The sequence below is a fragment of the Lampris incognitus genome, chromosome 15 (genome assembly GCF_029633865.1).
Source record: "Lampris incognitus isolate fLamInc1 chromosome 15, fLamInc1.hap2, whole genome shotgun sequence".
NCBI classification, from domain to species: domain Eukaryota; kingdom Metazoa; phylum Chordata; class Actinopteri; order Lampriformes; family Lampridae; genus Lampris; species Lampris incognitus.
In genome coordinates, this window is record NC_079225.1 from 21623409 (window position 1) to 21648787 (window position 25379).

A 25379-nucleotide genomic window follows, 5' to 3' on the forward strand; every position below is an offset into this window, starting at 1 on the left:
GCGCATTCATTCATACGTGCCAGGAGATGCAAGGCTCGACACCCCCCCCTCCCTCCCTCCACCCCCGGAGAAGAAAACACCGCCCACTCTTCACTTTAACCAAATATTGCGCGTTTTCATGCGTTTGCTGCGAGCCTGCGACCACCTTGACTTTTAACGGCGCTCCTCCCATGTATCCATTTACTCCGGCTTCATTTTCAAGACCGGTGTTGGATCGAACTCTGTTTCACCGTCGAGATATGCCCCCCCTAGCCAGACGAAAGCGTTCGCATGGGGACAGGTTAGCTATCGGTTACGATTAGGTTAGTTGGGTTGAGGTTGAAGTTAGGGTTCGGTTGCGATTGAGGTTAAGTTGATGTTAATCAAGCGTCTCAGTGTTGTATCCGAACTCTGGCTGTGGGGGGCAGATTTCAACGGGAAACAGAATTGGCTTCAACACCGGCTTGGAGGCGATATGCTCGAAGTGTCATAACGCCGAGTGTAAAACCCATGCTGTGTGTTGCATTTTAACATTTTGTTAATGAAAAACACCGAGACTGGTGTGTGTTTTGTTTTTTCCTCTCTCGATCACATCAGTCAAAGTTCACTGACAGCGCAATTCAGTGCAGCGAAGGCGCTTAGTACATACATAAATCAATTCAAATGAAAAAAATAAAAAAAACTTATTAATATTGAGACAAGTGTATATAAAGGGAGAATTAGACAGAATGATTCAAAATAAAATTAATTCAGTCAATCAGGACATACCACATTATGTGATTCAGTTAATGAATGAAACGGGGTTAACTGGTGAAACGCACGATTAAAAATACGTGTTTTAAAAAGTGTAGAAGTTATGAATGAAGACGTGGGCTCCCTTGCAAAGGGAGAATATTCCGCAGTTTACGATCATACACACGACGCTGCCTCGCCGTGAATGGGTTTTTTGTTTTTTGTTTCCAGACAACAGACAGATGAATTTAAATGTGAGCCACTGCCCTACATATACATTCATCTCCTCCCCTATACGGTGTGTGCTTGATGCAGATCCTGAGAGTGAGAGAGGTGATCCGCTTCTGGGATACCACACTGTGAAAGTGTGTCCATATCATGAGACCGGCTCACAGGGTTAACATACTTCGTTTACCACCACGAGGCTGTTTATTGATCAAGTTTCCAAGAAAGGGGTTTGCTGGTCTAGGATTAGGGCTGCTTAATGTACCACATGATCACACACACACACACACACACACACACACACACACACACATATATATATATATATATATATATATACACACACACACACACCTCACCATGCTATAATGCATTCAAATTCTTGTTTTTTCTTTTGAGGCCTCAAAAAGTTTTAGTCTGATACGCTTTCTGCAATATTCTTGGTCAACCATAACAGATATGTTTGTATTTTATCTAACAAGCAAAGCTTTTACTGCCTCGAGTTGCATGTATATCTTATAAAGACCTTAAATACCTGGAGACCCTGTGTCAAAAGTTGAGGTAATATATTTACAAAAATATGCTATTCTTTTGATTACTTTACAATAATTTCCACATACATAGGTGTTTTTGTGAGAGGTGCACACAAAAAAGCTGCCCTTACTGTTTTCAGCAGGTTAGGTTGTTCTTTATTCAACAGCATGGCATGTACTCTGGTGTATCCCAGTTGCATATAAGCTTCATTCAGTACATTTTATTGCAGCCCTTAGCATCACATTAACATTTCTAGTAACATATTATGTTTGTTTGTGGCACGGTGACCTAGTGGTTAGTACTTGTTGCCTCATTGAACCCCAGGCTGTCCCAGGTCCTTTCTGTATGGAGTTTGCATGTTCTTCCCTCTTGTCTGTGTGGGTTTCCTCCAGGTGCTCCGGTTTCCTCCCACCATGAAAAAGACATGCATGTTAGTTTCCAAATTTCCCATCGGGGATGAATAAAGTATTCTGATTCTGATGTTACGGTTAACACTCCTGTCTATGCCCCTGAGCAAGGCAATGGAAAGAAGAACTGGAGTTGTGTATAGGAGCTGCCCACTGCTCCTATACAGTAGGATGGGTTAAATGCAGAAAACACATTCGTTGTATGTATATGCAATGCCAAATAAAGTTTCTTTGTCTTTGTTTGTTTTTATTTATTTTGGCTGTAAGGCTATGTTTTGCATCTCCAGCTGAAAGGATCACCAATAGTTAGCTTTGGTCACTTCTCTCTCTCTCTCTCTCTCTCTCTCTCTCTCTCTCTCTCTCTCTCTCTCTCTCTCTCTCTCTCTCTCTCTCTCTCTCTCTCTCTCTCTCTCTCTCTCTCTCTCTCTCTCTCTCTAAGGTAGAAAAACAAATGACACACTATGCTCGTGTGGTGGCCCCTTAAAATAGCCACGGTTAAAGGGCTGTAACACTGTTACACTGATTCAAAATCCTGTAGTAAGTTTCCAAGGCTTCGTGTGTACAGTTGAAGAATGTTATTGCTAAATGGGTGGGAACCGCGAGTTTAAGAAGAGTGACAGAGTTGCTGCTTGAATGAAAGCGATCTCCTTCACACCCTGCTTGACTGAATTTTTTGGCTCACTGAATTTACACTTTGTCCCAATTGAGGTTATTTTAGGGTTGAGATGTATCATAGTACCACTCTGGTGTACAATCAAGATCTATGGTAGTGTGATGGTGTTATTTTAAACTATTGGCATACGCATAGCCTAAGTCTGTTTTCAGTCCAGAACAATCTCTTAAACAAATTCTTGAAGCTGCAACACAGAGAGTCTTATGTCATAATCTGCTTCACGTCATTGTTATGGACTGTGTGTGTGTGTGTGTGTGTGTGTGTGTGTGTGTGTGTGTGTGTGTGTGTGTGTGTGTGTGTGTGTGTGTGTGTGTGTGTGTGTGTGTGTGTGTGTGTGTAAGTGCAAGTGCTAGTTCCTGCATGCTTGTATCCCAGACCTGAACTCAAGCAAGCCTCTATATGAGTTGGTGTCAATACCTAATCACTGAGGTCAGTAGCAGTTGCCACACATCTTTCAACCTGTCAAGTGTGCCCATTAAGATGTGTGCATCACTGGAAGTCACTAACAGCCGGCAGGTCAGTGACCTATGACACTTGAGGTCATCATTGAGTACAGTTTCCATCTGAGACTCTTTCCAGGAGCTGCATTCCCATAGTATCTCCAGAGTGGTTCTTTCACAGTCTAGCTGACCTGGCAGCCTTTCAAACCATGTATGTTCCTAATCCAGTTTAATAGTCTTTGTCATCAAGGAGTCAAAGGTCTTGTGGCAAGACTCAAGAGACCAGAGATCCCTCACTTCATTGTAAGCTGTGTGTGTGTGTGCGTGCATGTGTGTGTGTGCGTGCGTGCGTGTGTGTGCGTGCGTGTGTGTGTGTGTGTGTGTGTGTGCGTATGATGTAAACTAGGGGTGGGGGGGGGGTCGATTCAGTACAAAATAGTGATGCTAAGCCATGACGAGTTTGATATCGTAGCAGTTTACCCTGAATTACAACACTGATGCATGATGAACAGATACCATGAAGAGTTCTGAATGTTTACTTAGGAAAGCATACTCAGCTTTTCAGCGTTTGTAATACATGGGGCCTAGAATAAAGGCATTTTGTTGTACATTTTCCTTGGATTATTGTAATTTTCATGTTAAAAAAAATCTTTATATCGCTGTGATATCGAATCGGGAGGCACCTGCCAATCCCCAGCCCTAATGTATATGATGTGCACATACAGGTGTAGTATGCTATGACACTTTGCTGGGCCACATGTACATCAGCCCTTTCTGTCAACTGTTGAGTGTAGTGAGAGATCAATGTGGGACCAGCGGGGTTAAACCGCCATGGGGGGACACAGCTGGCATTATCCATGACTCATCAGCTATCTAACGAGACTCACCAGAGACTTTTACAGTCAGTATGTCCTGTATACTGTTTGTATGAGACCACGCCACCTGGGCCCTCTCATTGATGCCCTATTACGGGCTAGCTGATACAGCCTTCATAAAGTTCAAAACATAGATGCTGGCACTTTGGCTAGTTCAAGAAACTCAACCAACGTACTTGCAAACCAATTTCAACATATACACTCCTGCTCGTCCATTTTTTTTGAAACTTTTCTCCCCAATTGTACCCGGCCAATTACCCCACTTGTCTGAGCTGTCCTGGTCACTGCTGACCCCCTCTGCCGATCCGGGAAGGGCTGCAGACTACCACCTTTCTCCTCCGATACATGTGGAGTCGCCAGCCGTTTCTTTTCACCTGACAGTGAGGAGTTTTGCCTGGGGGACATGGTGCATGGGAGGATCACGCTATTCCCCCCAGTTCCCCTTCCCCCCTGAACAGGAGCTCCAGCTGACCAGAGGAGGTGCTATTGCAGTGACCAGGACACATACCCACATGCAGCTTCCCACCTGCAGACACGGCTAATTGTGTCTGTAGGGACACTTGACCAAGCTGGAGGTAACACGGGGATTCGAACCGGTGATTTCCATGTTGGTAGGCAACGGAATAGACTGCTACGCTACCCGGATGCCCCTGGACTTGAGTTATTATTATCTGTCCCCACAAAGTGACAAGCCCTATGTCCAGAGTTTCTCTCATAAGGCCCCAAAATGGTGGAACAAACTCCTGGTCTCCATCAGAGCTGCTGACCCGCTTACTTTCACGCAAGAAAGGCCTAAAAACGCTTGTCCTTAGGATCTCCCTTAGTCCTTAAATACTAATAAGCACCATTATTATTGGGGTCTACTAGTGCTCATCCAGGATTGGGCTCTATTTTATCCAGTCGCACAATCATGTATACTTTTATGGTCCATAGACGTGTAGAATCACTTATGGGGGGGGGGGTCTCAACCTGCCATAACAGAGATCCCTTCTTCACCATGGTATTTACATGACAGGGTTAGACAGTCATGGAGGGACACAGCTGGTATTACCATGACTCAGCAACTATCTGACAAGACTTGCAGGACATGCGCCTCTCCAGCACGACCCCCCGGGATCACATCCAGTCTGTTTAGCCAAGAGCACAGATTAGGGCATTAAATATGCTTAGGGGCAAACGCTTAAAGATGTTCTTCATTTTGACTGTCGGATAAATAGTGCTTTCTAAAACCCCCAGCTTTGAGCGGAGCAACTCAAATCCACAACTTTAGAGTCGATTTTACCGTCCAAGCCGTGGTCTTAAAGGTGGGTGGTGTCTCGATGGAAACAGCAAAATTTAATCGTCGACCCTGATTCATCATAATGCAGTATCGATGTTACTTTTTGTCACCTCAAAATACAAGACAAGTCGATTTTGCTTGTACAGCCCAATATCACATACTACAAAATTGCATCAGAGGGCTTTACAGCAACACAACATCCTAGACCCTGATTGTGCAACTACAGGATGAGGGGTCCAAACTATGATGTAGTTTGGCGAGGTACACAAGGTTACACTGACTTCTGCTCTGTGCTGAATGTAACTGTTTCTGTGGTTTTGAGTGGCAAATCATTAAAACACATGAAGTCTGTATACATATATGAGCCAAAGATCCACTCTTTAGTCCATGTCCCTCATAGGAGCACACAGCATGCTGTCCAAATCAATTTACCAATGACTAGATGAGCAGATCCAAGATTTTCTCCCTGTCTCCCCCCCCCCCCCCCAACAATGGTCTTTTCATTCATTAGAGACCAATTTTCAAAGCTGATTGTCAGCGGCAGCCTCATTAAACTCAGCCCATCTGTAAGAAATAGGATGGAGGGGAGACAGAATGCGAGACCAAAAGTCTCCGCAGGAGAAAGTCAAAGGTCAGAGATAGAAGTTTGGTGGGATCGGGTGTCGAAGAAATAAAACATTTAAGTCTCATGGTGGAGGGGGAGGGGTCTTCATTCTATAGAGCGGGTAATTAGAATTTGGGGATACCTTTGAGTTTGTGGCGCAACCTTGGCGCAACGGCAAGTGGAATATACTATGTGAACCGTGACCAGCACAGTTTGACATTGAAGTAAATATACATCTTCAGCTTTTCTACCTCAGGCATTTCTGAATGGGATTTTCATCTCGTGCTTCGGTCCTATACAATCCATTTTCAGCTTGCAATCGTGATGAGCCTGGGAAGTCTCTGGTATACTTGCAAAAATCTCCTACTGGAAATTTGACACAAGCACGGTCAAGTCTTTTGTAAGGTAAGTTGCTAACAGGACAGGCTTAATTCACAACAAGATCCATTTAGGCCATGCGTCATCAATTCCTTACACCCTTCCTAAAATAGTGTGAATGTGTCTCAGCATACAAACCCCCTCCTTAGCATGTGGGAATTAGCAGCCATATTCTGACAAGGTGGGATCACACATCCACATCAGTGGTTAGCTATGGCTGTATTCCAAGGTTACCCTATTAGGACATTATTAACCCTGGGTACATTAGAATAGATATTCAGTCATTTGACTCGACACGCAAGCATCCGCTCGGGATCCCTTGTGTGTGTGCGTGCGTGTGTGCGTGTGTGTGTTTGCATGGAAAGGGTAGCATAAAAAAGCTCCCACGCACGAGAGGGGTTTTAATGAGATTGAGGGAGAGGACAGATTTAAAACCAGGCTAAGCAGTTCCACGGTTAAAGAAGGACCATTTATCATGTTGTTCTCCCTACCGGTATTGTCAAATGCAAGCTACTTTTTTTTTATCCGCCCAGCCTTTGAGAATTTTCTGTCATTGATTTACTGCCCCAAACAGGATGGTGTGGTGGTTACTATTGATGGTTTGATAAGTGAACCAATTTACCCGAGGCCACCAGTGTTTAATTCCAGTCCAGCACCAAAACGTCCGTACAATTCTATCATTTGTTTCATGGAGAACTAATCATTAACCCTCTTCAGTCTAGATGTAGGGTTGTTTTTTTTACAAATACGCTGCAACACAAGATAAAACACTAGTACAACAAGGCACATGAAGCAGACTAAAAAAACATTACACTGCATTTGGTGTCTACTTATGTGACACAGATATGGTAAGTAGTGTGGTATTTTGGAAGTCCGTGCAAGAGGATATTATGTTCTCACTGGACACACATGAGCATGAATGAACACACACACACACACACACACACACACACACACACACACACACACACACACACACACACACACACACACACACACACACTCAAAGTATCAGGAAAATGCTTACAAGACCTTAGGCGTATGTCCCTAACTTCTCTAATCCATCTCTTTGGAGCAAAGACATTCAGCTCTTTGTAAGTGACTGTAGGAGATTGTAACAAGACCCTCCTCAGGACCAGGCCATGGAAGAAAAACACAATGGACCTCTGTGTGTGTGTGTGTGTGTGTGTGTGTGTGTGTGTGTGTGTGTGTGTGTGTGTGTGTGTGTGTGTGTACATTTGATGAATCATACAGAGAGAGAGTGAGTGGCAGATCATATGTTTCTCCCTGACTTCGCCGCTTCCCTGAGGCTGGTAGAAACCCGATAAAAAAGCCCCAACCAGTAAACGTATGTCACTCCCTGAAACGCTGCAGACGAGCCGGTATGTTTATGTGCACGCATCTATCAGCCTCTGTTGCAATGTTTGTTGTTGTCAAACCCCGGTTAAACCCGTGTTTACCAAGTGTCACACAGCCCCCCGTGTTTATTTCCAGTCACTTTTCACTGTGAAGCTTTCAACCCTAAGCCGACTGTGTGATTCCAGAGTGTCGTAACTCCGAAACCTGAACTGGCTCCTGCTGGTGTGGATTTTGGACAAGTTCCCAAAGAGGCTTATATCCGTATCTGGGTCAGAACTCTCTGGCCTTATGTTTGACAATGAATTATTAGCTGCTAACTAGCGACACGGGGGGTGACTGTCTGGCAGGCAGATAAACTCACCTGAGGTAATCAAGGAAAGGTGAGTCAGTTCACCTTTCTGTGATTTCCTTACCTGGATTATTGAGCATGCATAAAGACATTACCTGAGTTAAACCCATCAAAGACAAGCCGGATTAACTCATAGGTATCGGAGACGACTTTGGAGTGTCACGCTTTGTGTGGCGTTACGCCAAGCCATTGTTTGGGTTATGTAGACAACAGACAATAAAGTGAAGCTCAGATAAATTTTTAAAAAAAGTGTTCAGATGCACATGCTGACAGGTTTTTCATATAGGAGTGAAGCAAGAATGCTGGAGCATGGTCTGAAACATCGGCCTGTGCACCTGAGCCCTATTGGAGGGATGACCGCTGGTCGAGACTGGGCTTCAATTCGGTTTCACATTTACAAAGCAACTCTTTTAACGTTTCCTTGCTGATGATATGACGCTGCTTCTGTGGAGGTCAAACAAGTGATTTTTATCAGTCACATTACACGATGTCCATTTTGCATCGCTGCTGTGTCAAAATGTCCAAGCCTCTAGAAATAGCTGAAAATCTGTGCTGACATCTACTGTGGAAAAAACAGTACTTCATCTCTTGAGAGCATATAAATGAAATAATGAAATTATTTAAAAATTTTCAAAAAACACACCAACAAAAACTGTTTGGGGTTATTTGTGATAAGATTTAATGTACATTTTATTTCATAAGAAAAAACGTCCACATTTGCTCAGTTGTGCTTTGTTGTGCATTCAGAGTGCTTCACTTAATTTTAGCAAATCCTAAACAATAATGTCAACACGATAGCGTATTACAAATATGTACACACACCAAAATAAGGAATGTTTTACTGCCTCGTTTCTTTTGAAAGCTATATTAGACAACAGTGTCTATGCCCTGTTTTAGAAAACACTACGTATACAACAGGGACAGTGACCCAGATTATCAGTATCTGGACCGGTGTCGATCTCCTCACACATTTGAATAAGATACACACAACAGACAGCTACACGACAAAGGAAAGCGCCTAACCAAACAAGCAAAACTTTTACAACAATAACAGGAAGATAACACTATAATTCACATTCACCGTCTCATTACTTACACAAACTCATCTGAAATCCATGGCTCAAACAAGCTCCTTTAATCAAAGCTAAAACAGGTAAATCATTGTATTTGTACGCCATATCTTTCTCAGTTCTGTTCTTAGGGGGGGGTAACTGGGGTGGGTCTTGCCTGATATCAGACCTGAATTGTCAACTCGTTCAGTCCATTTCCATCTTCAGTCTGATCGATTTCCGTCGGGGAGGGGGATTCGATTTCCTCTAACTAATCACTAGTGACCAACGTATCCACCTGAATCTAACGTCGTTTTAAGACGACGCTGATACGAAGCCATACCAACATACTGATTTTGCCGAGTTTTTAAGGGTGGCGCAGAGAGAAGTAAAGACAAACTACGATGTAGGGCGATATCGAGAAGGCATGCCGTCTAGCGCTTGACAACACCTTGACAACGGCGGTAGTCCCGCCCATGGCGCTGATTGGCTAACCGTTTGTCCCCCCCCCCGGCGCTCGTTAAATAATCGTTTTTTTTAACCGAGAAACCGCTGTCTCATGTCATGATGCCAGACCAGAAGACTCAGTCCACTCGGTGGAGTGGGCGGATTCAAAGGTCTGGACCCGAGTAAGTCTGGGTCTTCTTAGGGACAGTGACGTCACACACTTCTAGTCACCTGTTTTTAAGTTATTTTCAGAATCCTGAGTAAACAGAAGGTGCAGTTATTACCACTCTTTCGCTGTACATGTCTCCTATCAGTTTTCCTGCTAATTCACATTGCATGTCGGTGATACATTCATATGCTGTAAAGGTTAGTTTTTATATCAAAACTCTGCAAAGAACACATAAACAGCCAAGCTAATTATTGCTCTAGCTATATAAAAAGAGACCGGCTAATTGGCCATTCATCTAAATTTATTGTGCTGTGTTCTATTTTATCCGACAAGGGTACATAACTGGAAGAAAACCAGATGGATTCACACATGTTTCATGGGCACATTGGGCCTGGTGGCATCCAGGGTGTCTGTCCTGGATACTCAGCCTGGCAGTAAACCACAGTGAGTGCTATGTGTCAGTCCAGCCAGTCCTCGCCCAGACCAACTCACAACATAGGCTGGTAGTACTCCTTGTCATATGACCATCTACTAATCTCATTCAGCTTCAAATAGATATGCATATTATTGTGTACATCTTATGCACACGTACAATTTTCAAAGTGCAAAGTAGTGCTGTCCGCACATCAAGGGTCGTCACCCTCTTACGTTTCCGTCAAAAGAGCATTTTCTCTGTGCCTTCCCAAAAGGGGTAAAAAGTGGTTGAGCGTGACCAAATAGACATGTTGTCGTAAGAGAAGTTTAGATTTAGATACGAGCAAGTCTAAAGAGCATTTCTTTACTTGCTCCAGTGGTAGATGTCAAACTCTGAAAATAAACATACACAGTAGAGAGAAATCGTAAAATCACACATTCATGTTGTCACCTCCAGAGTCAAGATGGGTCAATTGCGAATACCCCACTTCGAGTCCCTCGACTCTGAACTGAAGATGCTACTGATTTGATTTCTCTCTCTCTGTCTGTCGAACATAATCTCTCGCAAGAAATCCAAACAAAGGACACAAGTTAAGCATCCCATAGATGTCAGAGCATTGGCTGTGCTCCTAAAGGTGAGGAACCTGTGAGCTCTGTTCAGCTGTGGCACCACCAAAATTCCTCATCCACTGCCAGAGGATAGGAATTAGCAAGTAGGTGACTGAGGACTTGAAAACAGACTTTGCAAAACTGACCTCAACTGTGTAACGTTGAGGGCATCTGCTATACAATAACTGAGTATCTTTGACGTATTTGGGGGAAGAAAAAAACCTTTTTTAAAAGTTAGCTTTTATGTTTTTAGTCGGTTCAGGGGGTTTTGAATCTTAACAAGGCACATGATATGAAGATATTATGGTTGAAGTGCAACGTCAGCCCAATTCAGCACGAAAATCAAAAGCTGCCTCTGTCTTTTCGCCGCATTACAGCTCAGCTCAACACAGCATAGAAACCTACATCGGGCTGAAATGGAGAGGTAGTTTTAAAAACGGGGAAGTTCACTTCCACTCTTTACTGTTCAAGCAGAGCCTTAAGGCAACAATCTGTCCAAATCAAATGCAATAATCAGAGTCAAATCCAGAACAGTGCTGATCCTGAACTTCAACCATACTAGGGGTGGTAGGGGCAGAGACTCACAGAGAAAAAAAATGCCTTTTGAAAAAATTAAAACACTGGTTTTGTAATTCCTACCAGTATTTGTGTCAGCCTTGTCAGCCTATCCATTTTCCTGTCCGTTGTGATGGTGTCTGGCTTGATGATAGAGGCAAAGGTCAGAATTGTGTGTGTGTGTGTGTGTGTGTGTGTGTGTGTGTGTGTGTGTGTGTGTGTGTGTGCGTGCGTGTGTGCGTGCGTGCGTGCGTGCGTGCGTGCATGTGATCATGCCCTGTCTTGTTCCATCTCATCTAAAGAGGTGAGTTGATGGCTTGTAGTGTAGTGTGAGCTGGCGGGAGCTGTAACCACACATGCCGATCCCCATCAGACCCATCAGCATGGCCACGCGTGGCATCACGAGGCCCTCTTGGGTCTGCAGCACAGTCTGGGCTGCCTGAGTCTGAAAGAGAGAGCAGTGGTCACCACCAGCGTAGCCACGACAACAACCAGTCAAACGATGATGACCAACGTGAGCAACGTTCCTGCTGGCTCTGGCTGCGGTCGAGTCCTGAAAGAGGTGACCCTGGTCACAGACCTTTCTCATCATAGCGATGGTCTTACCATAGGGAAAGAGCCGTGCTAGGATCTCCATTTTTTCAAGTTTGGATTTAGATTCAGGCCAAGAAAAGAGCAACCCCATGCAGCTACTCTCTTTTTGTCAGTCTTCTGGGGTTTTGGACATAACGGGCATCTCAGAATTTTGAGCCAATCCAAAACATGTCCTGAGGTCAGATATAAATCGATTTATTTTCTTCCCTCATCTCTGTTGTGCTGTTTTCCCATATATCACCCAATCCTTTTGGCTATGTGTACATAAATGACATAAGACTCATCTCAGTGTATTTGCAGTTACCATCACCAATGGTGTCAGTTATCTAACACCTAACCTTAACTCTGATGAACTGAAACACAGATAGTCAGGACTGACGCTTCCCATTTTAAAGAGAATAGAAGTCATAAGCAGCCAAATCCAGTGACAGGTTCCTGAAATACCTGGCTGGGTGATTTGGAGCATGGATCTCATGCTATTCCATTAGAGATCCAATTAGAGGACATTCATCTTGACCCCAGAGGGGCTAAAATCCTCTCTGATACAGAAGTCTTTCAAAGGCAGGTTGCTTTAATCCTCATGGGTAATCCTGTCCTGACACACACTAACGGACACTCTCTAGACGGTGCTCAGTGCCAGTTTCTGGTAACTTAGCTGAAAACCAAGAAAACATTAGCTTGTGAGGGAACAAGAGAAAAAAATGACATATGAACAACATCTTTTATGGATGACCTTGCTTCTAGCTTTTCACCGAGGGAAGTGCAATTCACTGTTATGTCCCTAAATGGCTAAGTCTAATCATTAATCTACCTAAAGGGGAAAAGCTCCCTAAAGCATCTTACGCACCTGAAGGTATCTGATGTACCCTGGGGTCAGTCGAGGGATGCGGAAAAACATCTTTGTGCTGGTCTCCACAGCTGCAAAGTCAAAGCCACCAAAAAAAGCCTTTCCTAATCAGCCCTGAGGACTTCCTGCAAGGCAATCTTAGTTGCTTTATGTTGGTCTCTCCCACCAGGTTTTGTGTGCAAAAAGCAGCAGGTCTCCCTTGTGTCTGAAAACACACACACACACACACACTCACACACACACACAGTGGTTGTCTCAGTCATGCACACCGACACACAGCAGTACCGCTTTGATGTTACCTGTGGGAGACTCGTCCTCATGGGGGACATATAAAGCCTTGGCTTAGTTGCGCACTGGTCACATGGTGTTTGAGTGTATGTATGCGAGTGTTGCGTGTGTATGTGATTGTGCCTACGCACATCTTTAAATCTGTGGGGGATTAGCAGGTGAACATAGAGCACTGGGAAACCTGTTGGATGAATACATCTGTCAGAACTACACCTTTACATCGGGCATCTGCGCCGTATGGAGTAAACAAACATCTTACTCCATCATTAGTCAACAAAACAATACTGGAATGATATCTACCAAGGTCATTGTGGAGCAGGTTGCATTTATTTACCATCTAAAGGCAAATTACTTGATTGGGATTTAGCGTTGTCTGCACCTGTTTTGCTGCAGTGGGTGGATGCTGACACTGACGTCTGACTTGACCCATCTAAATAACTGAAGCATTAAGAGGTACTCACTAACCTACTATATGCAACTGATCTAATCCCAACTCAGCGTTTTCCATACAGTATCTCAGTCACGAAACAAAGAAAAAAATAGAAGTAAAAATGATATTCGTATAATGGTAACCAAGTTAGTTTTTTTTTTTTTACCAAATACAACAAGCTGCCATTCTTGGCTGTTTCTTCCTGCTGTAACTCTGCTGTCACGAAATTTCTACTTAGAGGGATTTTGCATGTTCAACTAATTAAGTCGTCTCTATGGGCATGTCGTGCACATTATTGCACCCACTCGCAGTCACATAATGCTCTCACATGAAATCACAAAAACAAAGTTATGCCAGATAGATAGATAGATAGATAGATAGATAGATAGATAGATAGATAGATAGATAGATAGATAGATAGATAGATAGATAGATAGATAGATAGATAGATAGATAGATAATTACTTTAACAACTTGTTTTACGGATCATCTTATCCAGATGCCAAGAACAGATAAGCTTCTCCTCCCGATCTATAAAAATGTGCAGGACTGATAGACAGAGCTGCTGCTGCTGCTGCTGATGAGACAGATCCAGGCGTTAGATAATCACATAAAAAGAATATATAGTACATATGTATTATATATGTAATATGTATATATAAAATTGGGCCCTAATGTGACTGCATCAGCATCTGGAGCAATGGATCACTGACAGTTGGGCCTAGTTCTATTTTGACCGTGGCTGTGACACTTGTGATGACCTGCCAATTTAGCATCAAGGTTTGAAGTTTTAGAACGGCTTACTTAAAAAAAAACCAAAAGAAAAAACTGGTTCAACTGCTCAAACTGGTCAGAAAAATCACATGCATGAACCGGTATGATGGTGTTGGTGGTCTGATCGCCTAGTGTTTAGAACTGATGCCTCACAACATGGGGGTCCTGGGTTCAGTTCCAGCCCATCTATGTGGCGTTTGCATGCTCTCCCTGTGTTTAAGTGGATTCCTCTGAGTGCTCTAGTTTCTTCCCACAGCCCAAAGACACGCATGTTAGGGGATTTGGAGGCCTTTAATTTGCCAATACTGTGAACAGTGTGTGAATGTGTGGGCCCTGTGATGTGATGGGCTGATGGCTTCTCTCCCTGCCCTCTGTCCAATATGCCGGGATGCACTATATTCCAGGGGTTTGGATCCTTGCGTCATTAAGTGGGCGTGGTTTAGACCGTAAACAGAAAGGTCACAGATCTTGCGCATTAAAAGTACCATACCATACCATAATCCAAACCGCTTATCCTGCTCTCAGGGTCACAGGGATGCTGGAGCCTAGCCCAGCAGTCATTGGGCGGGAGGCGGGGAGACACCTTGGACAGGCCGCCAGGCCATCGCACCAGTACGACAGTAATTTCAATTGAGTCATAAGATTAAACAGTGCTATCTAGTGGCCTTATTTGAAATGCAGTGTATTCATCCCACAGAATAATGTTGTATAATGTCGCTTTGGGGCCGCATGATGGCGCAGTGGTTATCGCGGTCGGCTCACAGCAAGAAAGTCCCGGGTTGGAGCCCCGGGGTAGTCCAACCTTGGGGGTCATCCCAGGTCGTCCTCCGCGTGCAGCTTGCATGCTCTCCCCGTGCCTGCATGGGTCCCCTCCGGGCGCTCCGCCCCCCACCGTTCAAAATTCAAGACATTTGGCGGTCATTTCTGACATCAGGTACTTGCTTTACAGCGTTATCTTTAGATAACTTAACGTTACGTTTGTAGTATTGTTTTAGTTTTTAATGTCTACAATTAATGCAGTATGAATGAGGATACGATGTGTTTAATAGGTAGCAATTTTTTGTGTGTGCAGTGTTGTTTACTTTACCTTAGCTAATGTTAGCTTATTGCATTGAAAAACAGATATACAACACAAATTACATTCTAGTCTTCCAAGAAGGTTTACTCTCTATTTTGCATATTTTCTATGAATGGATATATTCATTAGCTAGCTAATGTTAGCGGACAGAGTTAGCTACTTTTTATTTCTTCGGCACCCAGTATTTCATGTCATAATCATATTGTTCCCTGCTTGTTTAGCTACCTAGCATTAACTAACTACTGCATACAGGAATCAAACACCTGGGTTCAGCGCCCGGTGTTTCAGGTCATAATGTTCTGTGCTTGTTTAACTGCCACAGGATTCAGATACCTGGCCTCAGCACCCGGTGTTTCAGGTCATAATATTCTGTGCTTGTTTAACTACACAGGATTCAAACATCTGGCTTCAGAGTTAAATGAGCACAGAACATTATGACCTGAAACACCAGGCGCTGAAGCCAGGTGTTTGAATACTGTGCAGAGTTTAATAAGGGTAAAGCATGACAACATGAAAAATCGGGCACTGAAGCCAGGTATCTGAATCCAGTCTAGTAGTTAAACAAGGGTACCACATTAGATCCTGTAACACCGGGCGCTGAACCCAGGTATCTGAATCCTGTGTGTAGTTAAATAAGGGTACAACATGAAATACTGGGCGTTGAACCCAGGTGTTTGAATCCTGTGTGTAGTTAAACAAGCACAGAACATTATGACCTGAAACACTGGGTGCTGAACCCTGAATTCTGTGGCAGTTAAACAAGCACAGAACATTATGACCTGAACACTGGGCGCTGAACTCTGAATCCTGTGGCAGTTAAACAAGCACAGAACATTATGACCTGAAACACTGAGCGCTGAAACCAGGTATCCGAATCCTGTGTTGATTAAACAAGCACAGAACATTATGAGCTGAAACACCGGGTGCTGAACCAGGTATCTGAATCCTGTGGCAGTTAAACAAGCACAGAATACTATGACCTTAACACTGGGCGCTGAACCCTGAATCCTGTGGCAGTTAAACAAGCACAGAACATTATGACCTGAAACACTGAGCGCTAAACCAGGTATCTGAATCCTGTGTAGAGTTAAACAAGCACAGAACATTATGAGCTGAAACACTGGGCGCTGAACCCTGAATCCTGTGGCAGTTAAACAAGCACAGAACATTATGACCTGAAACACTGAGCGCTGAACCCTGAATCCTGTGGCAGTTAAACAAGCACAGAACATTGTGACCTGAAACACCGGACGCTGAACCCAGGTGTTTGATTCCTGTATGCAGTAGTTAGTTAATGCTAGGTAGCTAAACAAGCAGGGAACAATATGATTATGACATGAAATACTGGGCGCTGAAGAAATAAATAAAAAGTGGCTAACTCTGTTAGTTAACATTAGCTAGCTAATGAATATATCCATTCATACAAAATATGCAAAATAGAGGGTAAGCCTTCTGGGAAGACTATAATGTAATTTGTGTTGTATACCGGTTTTTTAATGCAATAAGCTAACGTTAGCTAAGGTAAACAACACTGCACACACAAAAATCGCTACCTATTAAACACATCGAATCATGCTGCATTAATTGTAGTCATTAAAAACTAAAACAATACTACAAACGTAACTTTATCTAAAGATAACCATGTAAAGCAAATACTTGCTCATGTCAGAAATGATCGCCAAATGTCTTTTGAATTTTGAGCGGTACTTGTAATGCGCAAGATCGTGACCTTTCTGTTTACGGTCTTAACCACGCCCACTTAATGACGCAAGGCTCCAAACCCCTGGAATATAGTGCATCCCGGCCAATGCCAGCTGGGATAGACTACAGCCCCACAATCCTGAATTGAATTAAACGGATATAGATAATGGATGAATTTAAGTGCAGACCTTGGGCTAGATCTTAGAATAAAACGCTTGAGTTCCAAAGCAGGTTCTGCTACAGTTTTGTAAAGGTAAAAATTATAGTGGTAATTCATTTCTGCCTAGGCAAAGAAAGTGTTGTCTGTCACCTGTTTTAATCACCTGAATTTTATTTTGAACGGTAACCAGATAACCGCGATATTCTCTTTACGCGTAGGCATTTGCTTGGACACCTAATATATTACATACGTCATTTACAGGCGTCTGATGGAAACGAAGGACCTCAGAGAACTCGAAAACAGACGCGGGCTAATGTTCACTTTGATAAATAACGCAGTTATCCATTCTTGAATGTAAATAGAAACGTCCGATTTCAAAACATGGATAAATACCTATAAGTACGCTTTGTCGATGGAGTGTAACGTGTGTGTTTGTTAAAAAGGAGAATTAAGTTGTGCACGAAGCTGGAAAAAAAACTCGCTAGCTAGCCAACAGCTAGCTGCCCTGGATGCCCAGTGTCTTCATTCGGGTCGTTTGACAACCAGCGAGGAAAGTGATACATCCCCGCTGTTACTCACCAGTTGGTAGAGCTGTCGACGTGCTTCCCCAAAAAATACATACTGGATTGTGGTATGGGCCACTTTAGTCCGTTCTCAGGTGTCATTTGGTAACAACATAATCCGGAGGTAACGTAAATATAACCGTAGTTAGGCTATCGTCATCCTCCATATTGTCTGTTATGTCTTACTTTACTGAATGTCAAATGACCATTTTCCTGAAAGAACTCAAGAGTTGTCATGTCAAGTTTATTTTCCAGTCTCCAAATTCCCAATCCTCATATTTCTCCGACATGAAGAGCAGCAAAGCAAAAATCAAGTCATCCCTCGGTCCTAATACTATGACTTTACAATGATCTGATCTAATAACTCCAAGTCAACGTCTTTAATGAAGAAAAAAATATGCACAATGTTTTAATTTAATGTGGAAAAGTGATGACAAACAATACTGTATTTATCCAAGCAGCTAATGATTGATATGTCTTGTGTAATCTGTTCTAATGTATTTACACTTTTAAGAAAGCATTATGGTCGGTACACATGCTTGGGTAAACCATAAAAATCACTTGCTGTACCTCCTCCTAGGTATTCCTGAAAAATATTTTTAATCTAAATACAACTGGTTGTTGTGATCTACTGAGTGGACCCAAACAGACTGAAGGTAATTGAATGAGATGGGTTTATTAGAGAAAGGGGAGGCATGGAATGGGGGGTTTGGAGTGCATTTGAGCAAACAGGGAGGCAGGGCAGCAGGTGCAGAAAGAAAGAGCATGGAGTGGAGGTTTGAAGTGCCATTGAGCAAGCAGGTTGGCAGGCAGGCGAGAGGAGACAGCAATTAGCAAGGCAGGATAAGATAGTCAAGACACGGGGAATAGTCTGAATAATTAGGCCTGAAGCGTTCACTACCAACTGTAATAGGGACAACGATCTGGCAGTAAGTGGGTGAAGAGCCGGGGTAGATATACTGTCGGAGTGATTAGCTTGATGGAAGACAAGTGTGGAAGAGCAGGGGGGAAGACAGGGAAGGAATGCCATGCTAAGCAAAACTACAGGGAGACATAGGGAAACCTGGGTGACACGGACCCAGTAGCCGTGACAGTACTCCACCCCACTCAAAGGACACCTCCAGGCCGGGAGGGGTCTTAAGATGTGCCCGCGGGATACCCAGCAATGCTCTTCTGGACCATACCCCTCACAGTCAACCAGGTATTCGTAGCCCTGGCAACTGGACAGTAAAGGCCAGGTGGTTGTCAGTAATGCGGGGGGGGGGGGGCAACAGAGGGCTGTTGGAGACGGGCTTAATTTGGGAAACATGAAAGGTGGGATGGATTATTATGGTCCACGGCAACTTTAGTCTAACAGAGGGATTGATAAGGCTGTTGATTTCAAATGGGCCAATATAATGGGGGTTCCTAGATTCGATCCTCAAAAGAATGATAGAACAAAGTCAGACCCTCTGATTTGGTTGGTAGCTGGGTGCTACAATCCAGTGATGATCAGCCAAGTGCCAGTTGCGGTCCAGTGAACAGAACAGGGCAGAGCAGGCGTCCCTGGCTCTGGACAGAGATTTACTGTTCCTGGGCTGAGAACAGAAGTGGCAAGTAACCCAAGGAGCTTTCAAAAGGAGACATCCCTGTGGCAGCGCAGGACAAGGAGTTGTGTGTGTACTCAATCCAGGGCAGGTGGGTGCTCCAAGAAGAGGGATTCCGGGCATTAACTCAACATAGCACTGCCTCCGGGACTTGGCCTGATCTGTCTGCCTGTTGGTGGTACCTGGAGGTCAGGCTCCAAGGGCCTGACGGCATGTCTTCCAGACCTGGGAGATGAATTGGGGGCCTCTTTCTGAAACGTTGTCTGAGGATGCCATAAAGACAGAACACATTACGTACCAGGAGGTCCACAGTCTCCAAAGCAGTAGGAAGTTTGGGCTTAACCACTAACAATAGGTATTGCAGAGTTGCCTTGGGAAAGTGGCAATCCAGTAACAGTCTACAGTGATGCGAGACCACGGCTGACCTGGAATGGGCAGAGGATGGAGCAGGCCGGCAGGTGGCTCCCCCCCGAGCACACATGGTGCAAGCAGACACAAAGGCATGGGTGTCTGTAGTCAACATAGGCCACCAGAAATGCCGCTTTAGAAGGGATAAGGTGTGGCTGATCCCCGGGTGACAGGTGAGAAGTGTGCATCCACTGGAGGACCTGGGTACGGACAGACTTGTGTACAAATAGACGAGGAAGGGGGGCGACTGGAAGGCAGAGGAGGTTGATGGTGCAGTCATAAGGACAGTGAGGTGGCAGGGTCAATGCACACCGTTTACTGAATACTTCTCCAAGGTCATGGTAGACAGAACAGACGGCTTACAGATCGGGGGGGGGGGTCGGGTGTTGGCAAGGAGATAGCAGCTCTGGCTGAGGCAAGGGCAGACCAAAGACAGAAGGAATGACAGAAAGGGCTCCAACTCACCACTTTGCTGCCAGCAGACCAGTCAATATGGGGATTGTGTTTCCTCAACCAGGGCTGGCCAAGAACTATAAGGGCATGAGATGAGAGGATTACATGAAATTGAGTGGTTTCACGAGGGGTTACCAGAGAGCAGGTGGTGCACTGGTTTGGTGCGATGAGTTACATGGGCAAGGAGTCTCCCAGCAAGGTATTGGCATCCAGGGGAACAGGAAGCTTTTCGACCACAATCTCAGCTTGGGATACTAAGTCAAAGTTTTCATCAACCCCAGAGTCTACTAAAGCAAGCAACAGGATAGATTGGCAACTAGAAAAAAGTGTAGCCTCTAACAATAACCGTGACCAGGGAGAATAGGAAAGCGTGAAATGGCTCAACAGGACCCCGGCTGTTACTATTGAGTCTTCTCTTTTGGCCGAAGGGGGCAGGAAGCTAAAAAATGGCCGGCCTGCCTGGCCACAGTAGATGCAGACTCCAGCTTTTACTCTCCATTGACATTCTTCCACAGAGAGAGACTGGTCCGACCCAACTGCATAGGCTCCTCTTCTGTGGTGACTAGAGTTGCTGAGCACTACACGGGGAGCTGGGCCGAGACCAGGGTTGCTCTTGGGAGAAGTGGCATGGCGGAGTGAAGAGAGAATGAAGATGGCTGACAGCTGGCTCACTCATAGTGGTGTTCCCGCAAACAATTGTCTAATTTAATCGACAGGGGAATTTACTCATTTAGGCTGGCAGACTCATCCCTGGCTGCTAACTCATCTTTAACCGGGTTGCTAAGTCTGTTCAGGAAAACTCTCTGGAATGACTAGTCATTCCAACTGGACGCTGCTGGTAAAGTCCTGAACTCACTTGGGATAAAAAAGTCTACTAAATGAAGTTGTAACTCTACCAAGTTAAACCCAAATGACAAAACTCCAAAGACATGTAGGTCAGGTGAGTTGGCCATACTAAACTGTCCCTAGGTGTGAATGTGTTAGCCCTGTGATAGACTGGTGGCCTGCCCAGGGTGTCTCCCCATCTGCCACCCAGTGACTGCTGGGATAGGCTCCAGCATCCAACGACCCCAGTTGGGATAAGCACCTTGGATAATGGATGGAATACCGAGTACTTGGCTACACTATGGGAGCCCTGACGAAGTAACAAGAGGAGGCGCTTGCTTGTCTCGGACCAGATGATCCAAAACCTTAATTTCTGTAACAAAGTTTACATATGAGGAACTTATGGAGGATGTGCTTTCCCAGACTGCTGACCCCCCCCCAAAGACCTGGCTTTCCCCATAATATAAGTGATCTTGGACCCATCTTTGGCATATGTTTGCGGCTGTTGCTCAAAAATAAGGGAGCACTGGATTAAAAAGGACCTGCATGTCCTCAGATAGCCTCACGTTCCAGCACCGGAACGTGAGGCTATCTGGACTGGTGAGCCAGAGATACGGATGTTTGAGCAGGGATGCTGGAGGTAGTGCTGAGGGGAGCTGGCTCTCAACCTGGGACATGCTGGCGGAGAGGCTTCTTAATGTGTTCACCACTTCAGAGAACTCGGGTTGTGCTGATTCACAAGGGTTCCCTATGAGGGCAGGGCTTTGTGGAGCTCTTCTGTGGCTTGGCAGGGGTTGTCTGAACCTGCTGGGTCTGTGGTGGCCAGCTCATTCTGTCGTAATCTACCAAGTGGATCCAAACACAGATTGAAGGTAAAAGAATAAGATGGTTTATTAGAGCAAGAGAAGGCATGGAATATGGGTTTAGGAGTACCATTGAGCAAACAGGGCGGCAGGCAGGCCAGCAAGTATGGAAAGAGGGAGAGTGGCGGTTTGAAGCGCTGTTGAGCAAGCTGATAGGCAGGCAGGCCAGCAAGCGGGTGAAAAGCGATCCTGGGTGCAGGAGAGGAGACAGTGGTCTGGAAGGCAAAATAAAACAAGGTGAACAGTTTAGTCAAGACATGAGGACTAGTCTCTAAATAATCAGAGATACCTGAAGCATTTCACTACCAACTGTAGCTGAGACAACAATCTGGCAACGAGCAGGAGAAGAGCCAGGGTAGATATAGTGCAGGGTGATTAGCTTGATGGAAGACAGGTGTGGATGAGCAGGGGGGAAGACAGGGAAAGAGCGCCTCGCCCACACCAAGCAGAACTACAGGGAGACATACCCAGTAGCTGTGACGCTGGTTAATTGCGTGAAAGAATGCACTCTCGTGTAATTCCTGTAATCTGAACTCTACATACGATCCATTATGCATTCTGCCTTTCCATTATATGCTCCGAGTTCTGTTTACTAGCATGACCCAATGGTACCTCTATGTCACTATATTCTTGCATTAATTAATCTCTGTGTTTGTGAACCTCTTTGATTGTCTGGTATTATCCTCCCCTTACCATCCTCCCTTTTCTGTTTCAGCCATGATGAAGAGGAAAGGTGAACCAGTCTCGGCTCATCTGCTGGGGGCTAAGAAGCCCCGCAAGGATGCCAGCTCAGATGAAGAATCACCAATGCTATCAACCAGTCAGGGTAAGGCACACTACTGCCACATGACAAAGCTCTCTTAAAGTAATGTCATGGATGACTTTGGTGAGAGGAGTAGTTGTTTGTACTCTTAATTCAGTAGAAACCCCAATGTTGGAAAAAATCAGTTTGCAAGACTCCTTGGTAGAATCTTTGTACATATGGGATGTTTAGTTCGGAGAGCCGAGGTTGCTCCTGGCCCTGGTTCAGCATCAGCTTCAATAGGTATTAGCTCTTACTTGTGCACATACATTAAATTCATTGTCATATTTTATTCCTTGCCCCAGGAAATTTGGAGCCACTGCAACCAAATGAATATAAGTGGCACACATAGTCATGAAACATTGTCATGTATCTTCTTGTTGGGGTTAGTATATCATGTGGAAGGCCTGACTGTATATTAGCTAACTCTGATTAAGACTGTCGTCACTGTCATTAAAAGGACATTTAAAGTAAAATATTACATAAAAATCACTTGGTTTGAGTTCCTTGCATGAGGAGGAGCTATTGTTAGCAGCCTTAATCTTGACATAACAAAAAGAACTTGTAGTCTTGACAGTCATGTTGGTGCGTGCATACGTACAAAGAGACAGATGCATGTTCATACATGTGCTTATACATGTGCATGTATTGATTTCGACTTTTCTAGATTCAAGCCAGAGTGACTCTCACAGTGATCAAGAGGACCACAGACCAGGCCTCTCCATGCCAACTATATCCAATAATGCTTCAGCCATGGACAAGCCAACACAGAGCTCCTCAAAGTTCTCCATATACAACAGTGTGTCACAGAAACTCATGGTAATCTATCAAAATCATTTGCAAACAACAAGACACCCTGCATTAAATGTCTTTGAAATTGAGTTGCGTCACATTTCTGAAGCCTTATCACTTAACTTAATTTTAGATTGTGGTTTAGCATTACTGGGTGGTAGAGTTTAGACTTTTATGTATTTTTTTTATATACAAAGGAATATTCTTACAATTGTAAAATGTCTTCTGTTATATCTGTATTCTCTCTTATTTTTTCCTTTTCACCACTAGGCCAAGATGGGCTTCCGTGAGGGTGAGGGTCTGGGTAAGTTTGGCCAAGGGCGCAAAGAAATTGTGGAGGCCTCCACACAGAAAGGGAGGAGAGGTCTTGGACTCACACTTAAGGGCTTCCAAGGAGAGCTGAATGTCGACTGGCATGATGAACCTGAGGTACAGAGCAAAAATAATTACAGCTAGAAAAGGCTAAATTCTCCTAAGAAAATCTACACTTAAATTGTTTAAACAATGTGAGACCAATTAAGTGCCAAACAGAAAAATAAAAAAAGATATAAAAGTTTTAAGACTGTTCTTGCTGAAGTAAGCGCACTAATTATTGCTTCTCAAAAACATTTACATAAGGACTTTGAATTATAGCTGAAGATAAGATGGTGCATGTCTGTCACAAATGATCAAGGAACTCCTTCCCAGCATCCTTTGGTTCTCTCTCCAGGCAAGTGCCATAGAGAAAGTAGAGTGGTTTCCTGAATGCTCCACAGAGATCCCAGATGCAGATGAGCTAAAGGACTGGATGCAGCAAGGACCGGTAGCGTGCGCGCACACACACACACACACACACACACACACACACAACCCTACACTCACTTGGTTGGTACATCACATGTACTACCTACTATATAGCTACTGTAAATCTCCATGATACTTCTTTCATTATCTTAGAGAGACAGTTTGTTTTGTTGCTTGCAGAGGAAATTGAAGATTGAGGATGAGACAGAATTTTGTTCCGAAGACCTCCTGCACACTCTTCTGCGGTGTAAGGTGTGTGCTGACCTAGAGAACATCTTCTTTGATTAGTCTTTGTTAGAATTCCAGGAAAGAATTAGATTTGTTGTCAAATAAGAATACAGCAGTGCACAAACAGTGCAACACATTGCAGCAATGTTATTTACACATAACCACAAAATAGAAGCAGAGTAGTTTCCTAGTGTTGAAGTGCCTGAGTAGTTGTTTCTGTAGCAGTGTGTAGAACGACAGGATAAGAGTGTTTTGCATGAAGGGTACCATAGGGTACCTGGTTTTAAGCTACCAAAGACAATAAACTAAGGTTTAGCCTCTCACTGTGTTCTTTGGTTGTGGTCAGACTGTGTTTGATGATCTGGAGGGAGAAGAGATGAGGAGAGCGCGAACACGATCCAACCCTTATGAGACAATCAGAGGAGCTTTCTTTCTCAACAGGTTTGTTTTTGGTTTTTTTTTGGGATCTCTGCTAAAAGAGAGAGGGCGGGGGGGGGTTATAAATGTTTATACTGAATGTCCTGTATTTTGTGTGGAAAATCTTTAGAGCAGCCATGAAAATGGCCAACATTGACTATTGCTTTGACCATATGTTCACCAATCCAAAGGATTCACAAGGGGTGAGTTAACCACACTTTATATTACACCCTCATTGGAACAAGACAAGTCGATACCAATAGATTTATAAGCCAGACAGAATTATTCCTGAGCCTTCTCATCATGTAGAAACCTCTGACGAGGGAACGTGGCGGAGAGCTGCTCTACTTTGGGGATGTCTGTGCAGGGCCCGGAGGCTTCTCAGAGTACGTGCTGTGGAAGAGGCGCTGGCACGCCAAAGGCTTTGGCATGACACTCAAAGGACCCTGCGATTTCAAACTCGAAGACTTCTTCGCTGCATCAAGCGAGCTATTTGAGCCTTACTATGGTACATGTGCCGAATTCCCACTCTGGATATGAAAAACAGCATATCCCAGGTGAATGTTTACAGCCCTGTGGAAACTTCTCCTCTCTGTGTCCCAGGTGAAGGAGGGGTAGACGGGGATGGTGACATCACTCGTCCAGAGAACGTGAGTGCCTTTCGGAACTTTGTCCAGGAGAGTACAGAGAGGAGAGGGCTGCACTTCCTT

The 25379-nt window shown here is 44.3% G+C and overlaps 1 protein-coding gene across 2 annotated transcripts in view; it reads left to right on the top strand.

Moving 5' to 3' along the window:
- The first annotated feature begins 17259 nt into the window (after positions 1-17259).
- Positions 17260-25379, top strand: part of cmtr1 (cap methyltransferase 1) — a 27998-nt gene continuing 19878 nt past the window's right edge. Inside the window, exons 1-11 of one of the 2 annotated variants that reach the window (XM_056294620.1) lie at positions 17260-17636; positions 18093-18168; positions 22363-22473; positions 23117-23268; positions 23512-23670; positions 23951-24043; positions 24205-24276; positions 24599-24693; positions 24800-24872; positions 24979-25177; positions 25273-25379. The exon at positions 25273-25379 is cut by the window's right edge and continues 12 nt beyond it. In XM_056294620.1, coding sequence (XP_056150595.1) covers positions 22365-22473; positions 23117-23268; positions 23512-23670; positions 23951-24043; positions 24205-24276; positions 24599-24693; positions 24800-24872; positions 24979-25177; positions 25273-25379 — 1059 coding nt within the window. In that variant the 5' untranslated portion in view covers positions 17260-17636; positions 18093-18168; positions 22363-22364. The remainder of the gene's footprint in view (positions 17637-18092; positions 18169-22362; positions 22474-23116; positions 23269-23511; positions 23671-23950; positions 24044-24204; positions 24277-24598; positions 24694-24799; positions 24873-24978; positions 25178-25272) is intronic. The other variant, XM_056294621.1, reaches the window with a different exon arrangement.